General features: G+C 35.1%; 1 protein-coding gene across 2 annotated transcripts; it reads right to left on the bottom strand.

Annotated features, from left to right (window-relative positions):
• Positions 1-274: 274 nt before the first annotated feature.
• LOC117119589 (tonsoku-like protein) lies at positions 275-16309 on the bottom strand. Of its 2 annotated transcripts, XM_033264413.1 has the most exons (21): positions 16165-16309; positions 15070-15307; positions 14605-14760; positions 14208-14366; positions 13366-13537; positions 12017-12131; positions 11357-11502; positions 10122-10274; positions 9604-9729; positions 9103-9295; positions 8836-8900; positions 8502-8591; positions 7743-7979; positions 7101-7221; positions 5645-6623; positions 5104-5254; positions 4416-4494; positions 3302-3663; positions 2742-3080; positions 2335-2408; positions 275-1012 (listed from the first exon to the last, which is right to left on the bottom strand). In XM_033264413.1, the coding sequence occupies exons 1-21, from the start codon at positions 16193-16195 to the stop codon at positions 679-681; spliced, it is 4320 nt and encodes a 1439-aa protein (XP_033120304.1). In that variant the 5' UTR covers positions 16196-16309; the 3' UTR covers positions 275-678. The 2 variants fall into 2 exon arrangements, with proteins under 2 accessions (XP_033120304.1, XP_033120305.1); XM_033264414.1 differs by lacking the exon at positions 10122-10274.
• Positions 16310-16318: the final 9 nt, after the last annotated feature.

Here is a 16318-nt window from a genome sequence, read left to right as displayed (position 1 = left end):
TTCTTCGTTATTGTATAGATAATCATCATATCACCATCATTATTAATATTAAACATTTGACTAAATAGTTTATTTCATCTGCAGGTATTGTTATACAGTACTAAATATTTACTTCAGGTACTATATTTAGTGTTTTGTGTAGTATAATTGTTATGTACTGTATTCCATTCTTGCAGCTGCTGTTGAATGCAAATTGAAATAAATATAATGCTGAAGAGCTCTCTGTAGAACTTTATCAAACTCATTAAAAAAAAAAACCAAAAACACACACAAGTAGTAAATATTTCCTTTTTATTACTGTATAGCTGAAATATGTTTGTTCAGATAGTCCATAGTGTTCATTCATACAGTCTATACAATATATTATACTAGTTAAGTTGATACATTTAGTCTAGTCATCATGATTAATTATGTCGAACACTGTGGCGTTCAAATTATCCATGCTAAAATCGTTCCAAATGTCAATGGCGATCATTCACTCATTACCTAAATGGAACTTGCATAGTTTCATATTTAAAATCACATTATTCATCAGTTCATATGGTATATTTATATATTGATATATCATCACATAATCACAATTAGTACTGTACTGTTTCTGCTAATGGAAATTTTGTACATAAAAAACTGTTCAAATATTTGGCAACTAGCCAAAATTAAAGGGTGACTTTTTGACAACTAGGTGATATACAGTTCACAAATTTGGTTTTGAACAGAGCAGAGGATTTTATTATTCTGTGCAGACATTTGCCTGATTCTACTCTGGTCCTCTCGTTTCAATCCACATCCGTTTAATATCACTTCTGCTATTAGTTTCTCAGAAATCAACAAGACCAGAGCGTCAGCTAAGGTATCGGACACCGATGATATATGACAGGCAGAAAAGTCAATCTTTTTTATTATAAGCTTGTGTGTGTGAATGGTGGATAGTAGTTCTTGCAGAGCTAATAATGTTATATCACTGTTGGCAGAGACATCAAGAGAAGACAGCATTGTGCTGGAGTTCATTGATCTAAGAAATGAAAGATAATGTTGCAATAAAATAAAAATGTGTGGTTCAAACTGCGCATACCTGTATCCATTCATACATTCAAAAGACATTTATTCACTTCCATAGTACAAACCCAAAAATACAATAAGATGTGATTTAAAAGAACAACATAAATAAGCTATGCAAGATGACAAGATCCCGAGAAAATTGAGATCTTGTGATGGACATGCCTTAAAGGTAATTAAGTTAAAACAAACAAAATAAAGAAAAAAAACCAAAAATAAACAAAGATAAAACACATAAACAAATAAGATATAAAGAAAAAAAAAAGAAGAGATAGGGAGAAAAATAAATAAGTCAAAGCATAAATATATAAATAAATAAATAAATAAATAGAATAAATAACTTAAGTTCATGTTAAAGCAGTACATATCAATTATGACTAAGGATTGTAATTTTAATAGTATGACATTAGGTGTATTTTTAAACTTTTGGAAAATGTTTTTAGAGAAACAGCATTTGGAATTGGGGGAGGGAGATTTTTCATCATCATAGGGCCCGAGTATCTAATATTATGTTGAAAATAATTAGTTTTATGGGTAGGTATGTGAATATGAATTCTGGATTGAGTTGGGTAATTGTGAATAGAGTAATTGGGAATAAACTTATTGCATAAATGATTTGAAAGTATCCATGATTTGTGTGTATGCTTAATTATGTCGACTGACCTTGATACGGGCGTGAACGTTTTGAACTACGAATTGGCTTACACAAGCAGACAGATCATCAAGGAACAGCTTTATTATAATACTCATTTATAATCACAATTAAATTATAGTAGGACCCCTATTCAGGGGCCAAAAAAAAGTGTGCCCTAAATAGGGGTGTCCCAAAGGAGGGGGTTCTACTTGCTTTTATTGAAAATGAGAAAATGTTTTCCTTCCTGGTTAACTGACAGACACATAATAAATATACAGTTTTTCCTATATTCTTTGTAAAGACCTTGACAATGGCTAGTAATCAACTGATTTATTTTTGTAGTGAAAATTAACAAATATATAATTGTTCTGATCAGGATTTTTGGTATCAATTAAGTTTTTAGTTTCTGTGTTTGATCTCAAATAACAGAATTTGTATTTATTTTAGCATTGTTTACAGGTATGTTCACAAAGGTTTAATGTAAAGCAGTGATTGATTGATTGACTAAAGTGATTGCTTGATTGACAAGACTGATTTACTGATTGATATGTTAACTGATTGACTGTGTGATTGATTGATTAAAAATACATCTAAAATCATACAATTTTAAATTGTCAGTGGAACCATTTATGATTAATACACACCTTGCTATCGTGGTAACATCTTCATCAGTTAAGTAACAATCTCTTAAACACAATGTCTCCAGACAACAGTCAGCCTACATGACCAAACAAATCAAATGGTAAAAACAAAATGCATGTCCAACAGAAATGAACATTATCAGGTAATCGGCACAGAACATAAAGGTCTTAGGTTAATCATTTATATATGAAGACTACTTATTAAAGAAATATACAGGGAAAAGAAAAAAGAGAGTAAAGGGCATTAACAATAATAACAGCAACATCAACAAAAACATGCAGAATTATTATTTGTTTTTATTCCAGACATGGAAAATATAATTTTCAAGTTCCATAACCATCCTGCAACAAACCCTGTTTCATTTACATAAGCATAAAAAAAAGATGGATAAAAAGTAAAAGTATCATACCAGAGTGAGGTATCTTGAGAATTGCAATGCAACAGTATTTCCATGTGAAGTCTGGATAACTGAGGCTAGATCAAGTTTCTTTAGCGAAGTGTGAGGTAGACTTTTGAGAAGAAGTTCTACTCCAGTGCACCCAATGGTATTGTGGGATAGGTCGATACTCTCAAGACGTCTAAGAGCTTTTAATGCTTCATTAAATTCTCTTCGAAACAACTTCATAGTGAAATCACATGACTGGAACTTCAGATTAACCAAGCGAGGGCAGCATTCAATGACATGAGCAAGGTCCAATGAAGAATCATCAGTGAGAGAATTGAAACTGAGATTTAATTCTTCAAGAAGCTATAGAAAGAAGAAATAAAAAGTGTTACAGGTTCTGATATGACTTGACATATCAGAACAATGATGTCAACACAATGAACGATAGCATAATAAGTATGGCTTTCTATCCACCATTTACTCACAACTTTTCTTCAGAAATCAAACTCAATAGTTCCATAATAATCCATTACACAAGAACATTAATTTATTTATCCATATTTTGTTTAAAAAAAAAGGATTACCTGAAAAGGCTTCTGGCGTGTAGATCCCAGTGAAGCTGTGTCTTTGGCATTAACATGATCACAGCTCGTCGCATTCTTCTTAAGGTTGTCACTAACAAACCTCAAGCCTTCATGGGTAATATAATTGCACGATAAATCCAGCAAAACTAGATTGGGAAGCATGGTGGCCGCTTCAGAGAAACTCTGAAGTATTGCATCACTAATCGTGTTACCATGGAGATGAAGATATCGGAGGCTCTCCTGCAGCTGAAGGGCTGAGATTACCGGTTTTATGTCTGTCGTTCCAAGACCAAGGTTTGCCAATGAAAGTATCAAGCTGGTTTCACATAACTGCATTGCATTTATGATTTTTTGATTTGCATCTGAAAATAAAATCAAAAGGATGTATAAAATCTGCATTCTGCACTTATATAAACTGAAGGCTAAGTGTACTCAATTGGCTCATATGCGCAATAAAGAGATGAGTAGGAGTTACAACGGTGTACTTGACCATACAGTCCCTGCTGTGGACTGACAAGAGTACCTGGCACTGGTTTACTGGGACGGTCAGACATTAAGTGACTCTTAAGTGAGAAGCAAGTTACTTTACAATTTAGTCCACAGCGAGGTCAGGGAGACTAACTAACCCAGGGGAGAATAATGTGAAGCGCTCTTCGTTGTATTTGTTCTAGGGCTTTGGACTGTGCACCAGATATACAAGTACCCCAAACTGTGACAGCATCTTGGTGCAGAAAGCCAGAAAACTTGATCTAGATTTTGGTCAAAATTAATCCAATGCGAACATGACTTAACCCTTTCCAGTCTGCCCCATTACCTTTGCCTGAGGCTGTACCAAAGCTGAGAAATTACATCATCTACACTAAATGTTGGGTTTTTACTGGGCGCAGGATTTTATTTGGTCTGAATACAGGAGGCCCTTTACAGAAATACTCCTACATCACTCTCAAACAATCCTATAGAGGGCAGCCTAGCTATAAACAAATTATTATGAAATCTATACAGGGCATATGTACGATGCCCCTTGCTATAATGTATGGTCAAAGAGGGCGTTGTTGTGATGCCATACGACTGGAAAGGGTTAAGAAGCAAACAACCATAGAAATAAATAACAAACCTGTTTTAGCTGTTTTACAAGCTCTTTGATACCGCTGATGTAAAGGAGGCAAATCCCATGTATCAACCAGTGCGATTATCTACAATGACAACCAAAAAATTATAATTAACAAATATAAATGTAGGTTCTTGTTTCTGTTTATCTGCTCATTCATATTTTCAGGTAGAGAGCTGAAATACAAGTTACAGTGTTGGGGCACTTATCTTATATACAGTTGGACTTGTTTTATCGAATCTAAAATTCCATTGAAAAATTGGTCGACTTAGATAATATTCGACTTGCAGAATTTTCATTAATGGAAATCACAACAATTCGGCATTTAAAATAAGTTCGACTTAGAAATTATTCGAGTTAGGCAAAGTCAACTTATGCAAGTTTAACTGTAGTGCATAATATTTTTGTGTTCAATGTGTTTTTATAGGAGTGATGTTTTGCCCTACCTGATGTAGTATGTTCCCAAATAAATAACGGAAAAAAGTGATTCGTGTGGGAATGAAACCTACCACCTGCAGACGACTAGCCTGGTGTCCTAACCACTAGATAACTGAGCTAGTGTTTAGGAACACTTGAAACGTACTGGGTATTCAGTAAGATGACATGTCAGGTAGGGCAAAACATCACTTCTATTAAATTTCCTGATGCAAAGCAACATCAAAATAATGTATTTTTGTTAAAAATATTGACCAACCTCTTCATTGTGTGAAACAGAGTCAGTTACAATGTCCTCATCTGCAAAAATAGCTCCCTCTGGAGTTTGTAGTATGAGTGTTGGTCGAACTCCAAACATGTTGAAGTATCGTTGGCAAGCTTGATCGGTTAGCCACTGCATTGTTTTGTCGCTTGTATAAGAAAATAGAAAGAATTTGTCAAGAACGACAAGAACATCATATAATTTTTATTCTGGTTTATTTATTCACATCAAAAAATTTACATTGAAAAAATTACTCGTTTGAAGCAAGAAAGATGAACTGAGAGCAAAGTTTTTAGAATACACTGATTAACCGACAGCAATTTGAAAAACAATTAAGAACACAATGCGACAAAGAATGTGCACACAGCAAACCGTTTTTAATGATGATGTGCTCAGGTTGCCTTTATCCTACCTTTACCTTTATTATGTTGTACTAAAGCAATAGCAATTAAGTATTTATCATTAATACTCAATAGTATTATTTTTGTTTATTATTATTATTATTATTATTTTCATAATATTGACTAATTGCACTAACCTGCCAGGTACTGGTATAGCTAATGTTTTGTCCTTCACTCTGACACGAACTCTCATTGGTGGTCGCCGCAGGTCGCCACCATGCGTGACCTGAGGCACTGTCGACTGTTGTGTAAAACTTGTTTCAAAGTTAGGCTCTCTATGCAACTGCTCAGACTGTATTTCCTCTTGAGATGTTACAGAACTATCATCACTGTCGATCGTTACCGGTACGCGTTCCCTCGTAAGTTGCAGACTTGTCAAACGCAGCTGTTTAGTTCGGCGTCGTTTTGATGATGGTGGTCTAGTTGATCTCACAGACTGCGGTGTTGTTTTTTGACCTCCTCTCATCATTTCAAATCTATTAGACGCACTTTCTAGGTTTCGTTTTCTTTTTCCAGGTTGTATCCCCATGTCATCTATCAACCAATCATCACCACCGGTATATGTTTCATCAGGAATTAAAGCTGACTGCTTGTTGTTAGACTGAGTCGGCTCCCTATGGGATGTCTTCTTTTGTGACATAATGCTAGAGGCACTTCCAACAGCAGTAATCGCCTGCTGGTAAGCATTACATACATCATCAGGATCATCATCAAATATTGGCGGTGTTGGAGATGATGGGTCAGAAACATCCTCTGGATTTTCTAGAATTCTTGCAGGACTCAGTCCGTTGTTATTTACCAGAAGCTCATTTGAACCATTATCAAAATCATCATTACTCAACATGGCAACCTCTTCCTCCATCCTCACATCCCCCTGTAAATCTTCAAAATCCAGCTCAGAATCTTCAATGGCAGTAATCCTCCGCTGGTTAGAGATCCTTCTGTTGGCACTCCTTGAGAGTCTTATTCTATTAGGAGGTTGTGTAGGGGACATGCTGTCACTAACTGAAGTTTGGGTTTGACCTTGGCTGACCATCTGTCTCGGGTCACTGTCTTCATCAGCTGAAAACAGATCACTGTCAAATGTGTGTGTCTGCATAGGACCATTAGAAAATCCTATCGAAAAGAACGTAATGAGAGTATTTAAAAGTTTATCACAAGCCTTGCAGAGAATATAAGTGACACAGAGGACTGCTTCATACAATGTTCAAATAAAGTTTGTTGCATTTGGACACAAACTACAAATATTTATGTTTAAAATTATAACATAAATGGATACATTACCATATTACATACATAAGCTGCCCATGTTTGGGTGTCCTATGGGAAATTCTTATGCAGTAACCCAAAAATACCCTTTGGCCATGGTCAAGAAATAAAATAATTATAGCATGATTGCAAACAATAACCTACATAACTATAATGACCATTGATCATTGACATTTCCTTATGTATATACAACACTGCATCATCTTGGTACGTGAAAATGCATCAGTGTTTTAAATTTATGCACAAGCATACATTAATCTTTGTATATTTTACATGAATATTCATTATATTTTACCCTTACTCATGAATATGCAATAACCATACCATTTTTAACAACCTCATGGATGATCCTCTTCAGATGACCACAAGCTGCTCTAGCCTCTCTGTCCAGATCATGTTTGTAATTTGCTTCCCAGGCATAAAGTGCCTTCAATGGTGTCTGACCCTAAAATGTAAAATAAAATGCTAGCTTGACCTACTGAAAACATTCATTTCAAGTAAAAGATGTCAGTATAACATGGCGACATTTATACATTTGCTTTAATTTTCATAGCATATTTGTGATAAAATAGAGGAATAAATTCCAGAAACTGGCATTGCACCTTACCTAATGACGACCCCACAGAGGCACATCATGACTATATATGGGCATACAACAGTTTATTGTTAAAGAAAATTTAATAATTTAATAATAATAATAATAATTAATAATTTGTACAACTTTGTAAAACAAAACCTCTGGGTATAAGGCACATAACCACCCAAAATATCTTGATAATTCATGACATGCTGTTTTTTTTTTTAGCATTGGGTGATCTTTTATGAAAATTTTACTAATACCCAAGCAAGATAAGGTACTATTACTAAAGTACTAAAGTACTATTCAGCTTTGCTGGTTGGAATGCCCTCTTTAAGTTACGTTGGAAAATAGAGGAAGGAATTTTAGAAATTGAAAAATCATCTTACCTCTGCATCAACAGCATGTACATTGGCACCTCGACGTATCAAGAGCTGCGCCACTTTGAAGTGACCACAGTTGATAGCATCATGCAGTGGTGTGACTTTGCCACACAGATCTCCACCTGGATCATTGATGTTGGCTTTGTGGTCTAGAAGGAGTTCCACTACTTCATAATGACCATGGTTGCAGGATTCATGGAGTGGTGTCCAGCCACAATAATCACGTGGGTTCACTGGGTGTCCCTAGAAGATCAAGTTGAATGGAATATATTCAAAGATGAAACTTGAATAACTTTAATAATAATAATAATAATACCCAAATATTTATACAGCGCCAATTCCAAATTGAATAATCAAAGGCGCTGAGCATTATTACCCCTGGTCATTAGATAACATACAATGGCAAACCAGCACAAAGTGCAACCCTCTCTGCTCCCTGGGGAGTATACCTAGTCGTGGGCTACTTGCTTAGAGCACAAAACTAGTACATGCAATGCTATAACATCCTACCGGGTACCCATTTATATGCCAGGGTGGAGGGATACAAACGTAGACAAAGTGCCTTGCCACAAGGACCCAAGCGACTTGCACAGTGAGAGTTTCGAAAACACCAGACCTCAAGGTTTGGAGCCACAAAGCTGACTGACTAACCAACATCTTAACGAATATGACCTATGTAATCTACATAAAATGAAATAGCATTTAGTAATCTTTGGAAGATATTATACTTCTATTCAATTCTATTTGGGAACACTTCTGACATACCTGTTCCAAATATTTCTTGACTTGAGTCACATTGCCCTCTATGCAAGCTCTGTGTAAAGGTGTTTCACCTTTCTCATTACGTCGCATAAACTGTAGAAAAAAAAACAGAAATCTGTTAGAGCCAGAAACGTTTGCCTCTCAGCCCTAGTAAACCTGGAGATGAGTTGATGAGTCCTACAAAGGAGCTCTTCTTCATGGGTAGAAACAAGGACTATAAATCGTAGGCCCAGTCTACCCAAACTCTAAAGAACACAGGACAACCTTAGCAAAGAGCAGAAGTTGAACAGGTGCTGTGGTCCCACCTCACTTTGAACTATTGTTGTATCAAACTCACATGTGGTTTTTTATTTCGTTTCCGCACTCCTTCCACAATATCATTTTCATCTACTTCTGATTCTTCTATAAAATATAAAATACAATGCTAAATAATGTTGGCCACAGATTGGTACACATACAACATCATACATATTTACATTTTCATATAATTACAGGAAACAACCAATAAAAATGAAGAAGAAAATTCACTACTCAGAATCAAACCACTTATAACACATGCATAAATATATAATCTTGTTAGTTATTTGTTCAATGTTTACAGAACCTGATTCTGTAAATTGGAGGCTTTCTTCCTCAACATTCTGAGTCTCCTGAGATTCATCGTCACTGATTTCATCATCATCTGAGTCCAGGTCATATTTGGATTTCACCTTGTGTATCAGTTGTTGAGTTTGCTCCAGCAAAACATCTTCAACAAACTTCTCTTGGATAACTGCTGACACTTTGAGCACCCTCAACTTTGAATATCGAGAGAGAATAGAATTATTTTTATTTTCCAATAATATTGTAATTGATACTGGTTAAACGAAATTTAAAGCAAAAAATAAAGAAAAAATTAAATATTATATTCTCTTTTATTAATGAAAGGATATTTTGAATACTGCTACAATATTGTTGTATATGTTGCATATCAAGAAAAAAAAATCACACAAGTAGTTTAAAACTGACCTCATATTACCTAATTTTGTAAGTAAGCACTCATCACTTAATTATCGAGCCCCCATCAGCCCTCCCTCAATCCCATTTCTAGACTAAACATGCTCACCTGCAGTCTGGGGTGTCCAGCTTTTTGAGCCTGCTCCATTGCTTTTTCTAGACATGAGTTTATCAATGCAAAGTGCTTTCCCCCGTCTTCCTGAGCCTTGGCGATGTTCAACCATGTTCTTCCAGCCTGAATTAAGCAATATTAAGTTTATTCAGATGGTGTTTGTGTCAGCAGATTTAATAGGAATGTTCTTTTGCCCTGGAAATGTACTGAGCATTCAGTACAATAACACATCATGTAGAGCAAAACATTTTAAATGACAAATACCTGTTGTTTGCCCACATTGTGGCAATGTTACGCGACCATCATGCCCATATTTAGGTGTGAATGTGATTTGACATTTTAATGTCCATTATTATGGTTAAATCATGTTTGTTGGATAAAAATTATATAGACAAGTTAAAAAAAATAGTTACATCAACAGCATTTTTCGCACAAAAACCTTAATCACCATGATCATCACCTCCATTCCCATTATGATCATGTTAGTAAGACACCTTAACCAAACGCTAAGATACCTCTTTGTGGTCTCCTTTCCTCAACTTAAGTTCCTCCTGGTACATGCTGATAGCGTCTTCAAACTGCTTGTTGTCAGAATAAGTTGCAGCTAGTGACACATAGATTGGTATCAGTACCTCATCCAGTTTATTTAAAGACTTTGCACATTCAAGCTAATAAAATTGTTATGATTAGTAAAGTCATTTTACCCTTATTTGATTATTGTGATTCAGTTTGGGAAATTGTGGAAAGGGTTTATTAGACAAATTACAAAAGTTACAGAACAGAACAGCACGTGTTATACTACACAGAACAAATTTAGTTCAATGCATACTTCTCTCAGTTGGTCTTTTCTAGGTTAAAGGAGAAATAAACATTTATTCTCTTCTCTTCAAAACACTTTCACTTCAGTTGACTGTGTTCTACTATTTTACCAGATCCAGCTCTACAGGAAATTTAATTTTGTCTAAAGTCAGAACTGAATCTGGTAGAAGGTTTACTTTTAGAGGTCCTCAAATAAGGAATGCAGGGGGTAGGTAATTCTTTTTTATCATTCTAATATGTTAATTTTTTTTTTTTTATATTCTGTGTTGTTTCTCTTGTGATTTTAATGTTGTATGTGTACTGGGTCCTCTGGGAAAACAGTTAACATTTTACTTATGAGGTAGCCCAGTATAATGAACAAATAAATAGTTAACTATTTTCAAATCAAATATTTGTTTCGCAAGACAACAAGAATCCATCACTGGGAATGCATACATCGCTCATGAGCCAATCCTGTCTTCTTCTTTTTTTTATCAGTAGAGACAAATGCTACCTTTAAGGGCCCACTGAACCAAAGTATAGCATAATGGAAATAATCCTTCAAATCTTTGTCCGTCAACAGATTAGATTAGAGAGATTTTAAATATCAGCCTACTGTAAATGATTGAATAAGCGCCTCTTTTGAATAATCGTCGCATTAATATTTTTTGCTAAGCACTCCTATTGAATAAGATCCGTGGCATTTATTAAACACTTATAAAACAACAGATTTCTCATAGATTAAATAATACAAACATTCTGCTTATTTGGCCATTTATGGTGTTCTCAACAGACAGAGAGACAAATGGTTTGATTAATTAAATGTCTGAAACTGTTTCATTACTTCATAGTCTGAAACAGAATTATCTTACCTTCCATGCCACATTCCTTATCAATTCTCACTATACCATTTTCATATGTTATAGTGAAATCATATCTATAAATAACTTACCTGCTTTTCATAATAACTGATTGCTTTAGTATAATTTACGAGCTTGCAAAAAAGATCACCAAGAGACTCATAGATGGCTAATCTTCCTTCCACATCGTCTTCTGCTTTCATGTTGAGATCTTTTAGTAGACGACGTCCTCGTATGGCTGACAAAAAGAAATAAGCCATTGTACTGTGAATATTGCTTCAAAATATTGTCACTACTCTTAAAAAAAAATTTGTTTTAAATTATTCAACTTAAATAAATAAATAAACAAACAATAAAATCAAAATGTTGAAAATTTAAAAATTATGATAATGGCACCTCTAGTTAGCTGGAAATGCCAACTTTTTTTTAATTTTGAAAAAATTTTTTTTTTTGGGTGTGGGGGAAGGGGGGTTGTGCAGTGTTATGTTTAATTAAACAGTCAATACTACAGTGTTTACGTTTTGGTGTGATGCAGCATGGACTAATGTAATTTCATGTTTCTTATATATTTTCATGCTAGTGTTGTGTAGTGTGGTTATGTTTAATTAAAACTTTAGCAGGGGTGGATCCAGAATTTTTCAAACGTGGGGGCACAACAGGTTCAGAATAGATAAGTGAGAAGCACATAGCATTATTATGCATTGAAATTTTTAAAATTTAGAGGCAAAACCGGGGGATCCGCCCCTGTTTACCTGCTTTGAAATTGGATGTGACTGCTTCTCTCTCTGAGTGCCTTTGTGAACCTAGCTTGTAAGCTTGTTTGAAATACTTGCAAGCAGCGCTGAAATCTCCCATTTGTAGGTACATCTATAAAGTAACAATCAAACAAAAATTTATTATTTATTTATTTGAAAAGCAACAAGATAGTATAATACATACTCCAAGTATCGAAATGAACGCCATTGTGTCGGGATTGAATATTTCGACATTAATTATGTCATCATCAGGAATGCAACTAGCCCCCAACAAAAAATATTAAAGCCCCTTAAATCTCCTTATTTTGCAAGCTAGCAGCCCCTCACCTGATCATCGAGCTCCCCTATACATTCATGTCCCATCAGCTCCCCCCCCCCCATTTCAAGACTCCAAGATACACCAATTCATCTACAATGTTCAACAGTCAACAAAAATAGGTTGAAAGGGTGGCTTCATCTACAAACTTTGCAACCCAGGTGATTTGGCTCTCAACCCTGAATTCAAGTGATCGAACTAGGATGCCAGATAATTCATGTACAGTGGCATATCTAGGATGGATGCACCAAGGCCCCCCACTCCCACAAAAAATATTCAAGCCACCCACACGTTATTGCAACCTAGCATCCCTTCACCTGATCCTGGAGTTCCCCACTTCACATTCGCGCTCCCCTCACCCCCAATTTCAAGACTCCTAAATACACCAATTCATGTACAATGACAGCCAACAAAAATAGGTTAGGTTTAGCCTTGTGGTTGCATAGAATAATGTCAAATTTGCTTTTAAAAGATTTGGATAAAAGTTGTAGTATATTAACGATTCACATTCTACAATTCAACAAGTATATGATCAAACAATTTGACTGATTTGAAGGTACTGTATTGTATTCTGCCAAGATTGAGCCTAAATTACATATTTTATGATGTTTAAAAATGGCAGTTGTCTTTTTTTCAAATTTGATCAATCATGTTTCTCAATGTGCTTGGAAAATGCAATAATTGATTTGATTATGATGTAATAATGATGATAATTAGGCCAAAAAAAATGTTTGTTTTCCCATCCACACCCGCCCCTAACTCATTGAAAATAATAGGGGCAGAAAAACAAAAAACCTTAAAAAAGTCTTTTTTATTGAGCTTTTTTTTTACAAATAAAAAAAATGTGAGTGAATTTATCTTCTGAGGCCATTCTAGGCCTCTGTGGGTTATTTTTAATCCATCTGATGAATATATTTAAAAAAACACCTTTTCCACCCACCCCTTTTTATAATTTAAAAAAAAGATGGGCAAACAAACAATTTATTGTTTTAGGCCTTATGTTGATGATGATCGAGTCATGCTTGCTTACATTTGCAGAACCAGCCATACATTCACTCTCCATATATTTGTCAGAAAGTTTCTTTGCAACCTGGAGTGCACCTTCGTACATCCGCTGTGCTTGTGAGAATCTGTTATCACGCAAATATATTCCAGCCAGGGACAGCTTAGCTCTGTACAAATCCTCATGTAAATTCTTCTGTCTGCAAACAAGGAAGAAATCAAGTATGTCCACAAAACAGAGGTGTTACAATTGGAGGGTATTTTTGGTTTAATTAATGGCAATGTGTTTTCATGCCTAGAGAATTCATTAGCATAAATGTTTGTTTATAAGGTTTTCAAGAAATTGACTTGCAAATGAAAAAGGTTGTATAAGAAGGAGCATGTGGGACTTTGTGTAAAGCTCTATCCACACTATCAAATTTTGTGACAAAAACATGTGACATGCCCAAATATGGGCATGATGACATCACACCATGACCATATATAGGCATAGCATTACTATATATGGGTATGTCACATTTTTTTGTCAAAGGAAATTTGATAGTGTAGACAGAGCTTAAGGTGTTGGACTTCTGATTGTGAAATCAAGACCATCACTCGTCGCATTGTGTGTGTATTTGGGCAAGGCACTTTACTTACGTTTGCCTCTCTCCATCCAGGAGTATAAATGGGTACCTGGTAGGTTGGTATGGCATTGAACGTAAAGAAAAATGACAGGCAGAAAAGAAAGTTGCACAAAAATGTGTCGGTTTGCCAACTTAGTATCCAATGACCAGGAAAATAATGATGCTGGCGCCTTGTAAATTCTGATTTTGATGGGCAATATATAAATTCTGATTCTATAAAAAAAATAACAAAAAATAAACTTACTCTGCAATATACACAGCCTGCTTAATAAACTTCGCACAAGAATCAGCATTTTGCCTAAAATCATACACTAAGCCAAGGTTTAGATACAGTCTGGCCTTCATCTCCGCCAGCTCACGGTCCGACACTTTACCCCCAAGTCTACGGCAAATATCAAGGCTCCTTATGAAGGAACAAAAGTAGTACTTAAATATTCAATTCAATTTGTCATTGGATTACATGCTATGTTCTTTTCAGTATATTTAAATGAACTATGTTACAATAACAAAAAAGTCAAATCAGTTTTTTGTACCAATTCATTTTTGTGTCAATGTAATTGATGTCTTCTGGACTACTTTAAAAACATTGTTAGAATACAGTCAGAAAGGTAAATATGTGAAGCTTGATCTTCGCATCTTACCCTTGAAATGCATCATGGGATTTGTCCAGTGACACAGTCTTGTCAACAAGGGTGTCAGACTGAAGCAGGTAAGTTCTACCAATCGTTGCCAATGCACGCTGCTCTTCGACATCATTATTTACTGACCTTGCTTTCTCCAAATGATTTTGTTGATACCTGAATGAAAAATGAATAATCAAACAATCCATGAATAAATCAATCAATCAACTCTATAGAAATAATGTTCTTGCTTCTTTGCATAATTTAAGTAATATAAAATTAAATTGAAAAAGAGCAAATTGTTATAATTTAATTTGTTCTCCAATGACAGGATCTTGTAAATGTCAAGACTAAATTACAGTGAAATAATACAGATTAAAATAGCTTAAAATATTGAGTTACATATTGTTCAATTTTTTTTCTGTAAATCACAGATTCGATTTAATCTTTGAAGATTCCTTCCCATCATTGAAAATGTTGACTCACTTCAACGCTTTTGTGTACCGACCCATTTCACAATAGCATTCTCCAATCAGCCGATTAGCTACAGCAGAACCAATCACGTCTTTCAATGATTCTGATAGTTGAAGTTCGTGGATGTGCTCCTGCAGAGCACTCTCATATTCACCATGGGTTACGAGAAGTTGGCCAATTGCATTGCATGCCTCTGCTTCCTGTTTCAGGCTACCATTTGACTGTGCCCTTAATTTATCCTTCTGAAGACCTGGATAATAATAGTTAATAAATAAGAAACACATATTAATATCAAAAATGATGAGCAAAGAATAATGGTGGTCCTTGGGTCTGGATTAATTAAAAATTATTTAAAAATACTTAATGACTTTAATCACTTGGCAAAATTCTTTCTTGTTACTGGATATGGCATAACAGGGAGTAGTTATTAACAACTTCCTGGACATCATATAATATTTAAGCCTAGGACGTCCTATTTAAATTCGTAAAGTAAGTAGGCCTAATCCTAGTAATACTAATAGTATAAAATAAGTCACTAGGCCGAAGTAGAAGATGCTGTTACATCAAATTTGCCAGTGTTTCTGCGTCACACTAGTGAAAGCGACGCTGTCTCGACATCAGTTGTTGGAGCTCCCTCTTGAAGAACTAATCCAAATTATTTACCTTTTTGGCAATTTCAAAATCATTTACCAGTCAGATATATTTTTAATAAATAAATCTTTTATAATTATTAACGCCTATAATATTTGCAAATCGATGACGCACACTGACGCATAGGCCTATACTAGTGGGGTCCTCTGTCATAAAGGTTATTAATATTATTATATAAATTATTAAGTACAAACTACAAAGACAAAAAAAAACAAACATAAAAACAGTAAACACGTTTATTAATTTAAAATTTTAAAGGCGAACTGATTCGCGGCCGAGACGGACGGCACTCGGTTCTGATTTGGCATTGGATTGGCCTAGGCCCTGATTCTTGACCGAAATCGCGACCGAAGCGGTCCTACCAGACCACACCGCTAGTCTAGCTAGGTCATGAGGCTAGCCTAGGCCTAGTTAAACATGACATGCAATTAAGATTTTAAAAACATTAATAATTACGTTTCAGTTCCTTCTTAGCCTGTACGTCCATAGCCCTCGTGCAATCGATTTATTAACAGGAAATTTACACTAATACTTCGCAAAAAATAATGAATTTTATAACTCGCGCGGATCGTGTGAGGGCGCGCAATCTTTCTCTCTTTACGCATGCGCA

The sequence above is a fragment of the Anneissia japonica genome, unplaced genomic scaffold (assembly GCF_011630105.1).
Source record: "Anneissia japonica isolate Jap-2015-1 unplaced genomic scaffold, ASM1163010v1 scaffold6016_len257023_cov185, whole genome shotgun sequence".
NCBI lineage: Eukaryota > Metazoa > Echinodermata > Crinoidea > Comatulida > Comatulidae > Anneissia > Anneissia japonica.
The sequence above is the reverse complement of the archived record's forward strand: the minus strand, read 5'-3'. Positions and strand labels throughout refer to the sequence as shown.

Bases quoted from the DNA above. Each gene is read 5' to 3' on its own strand.
- LOC117119589 (XM_033264413.1), bottom strand. From the start codon at position 16,195: ATGGACGTACAGGCTAAGAAGGAACTGAAAC. The intron at 14,761-15,069 runs GTGAGTCAACAT...TTTTTCATTCAG, and splicing joins CGGTACACAAAAGCGTTGAA to GTATCAACAAAATCATTTGG. The intron at 8,901-9,102 runs GTTCTGTAAACA...TATATTTTATAG, and splicing joins CCTCCAATTTACAGAATCAG to AAGAATCAGAAGTAGATGAA.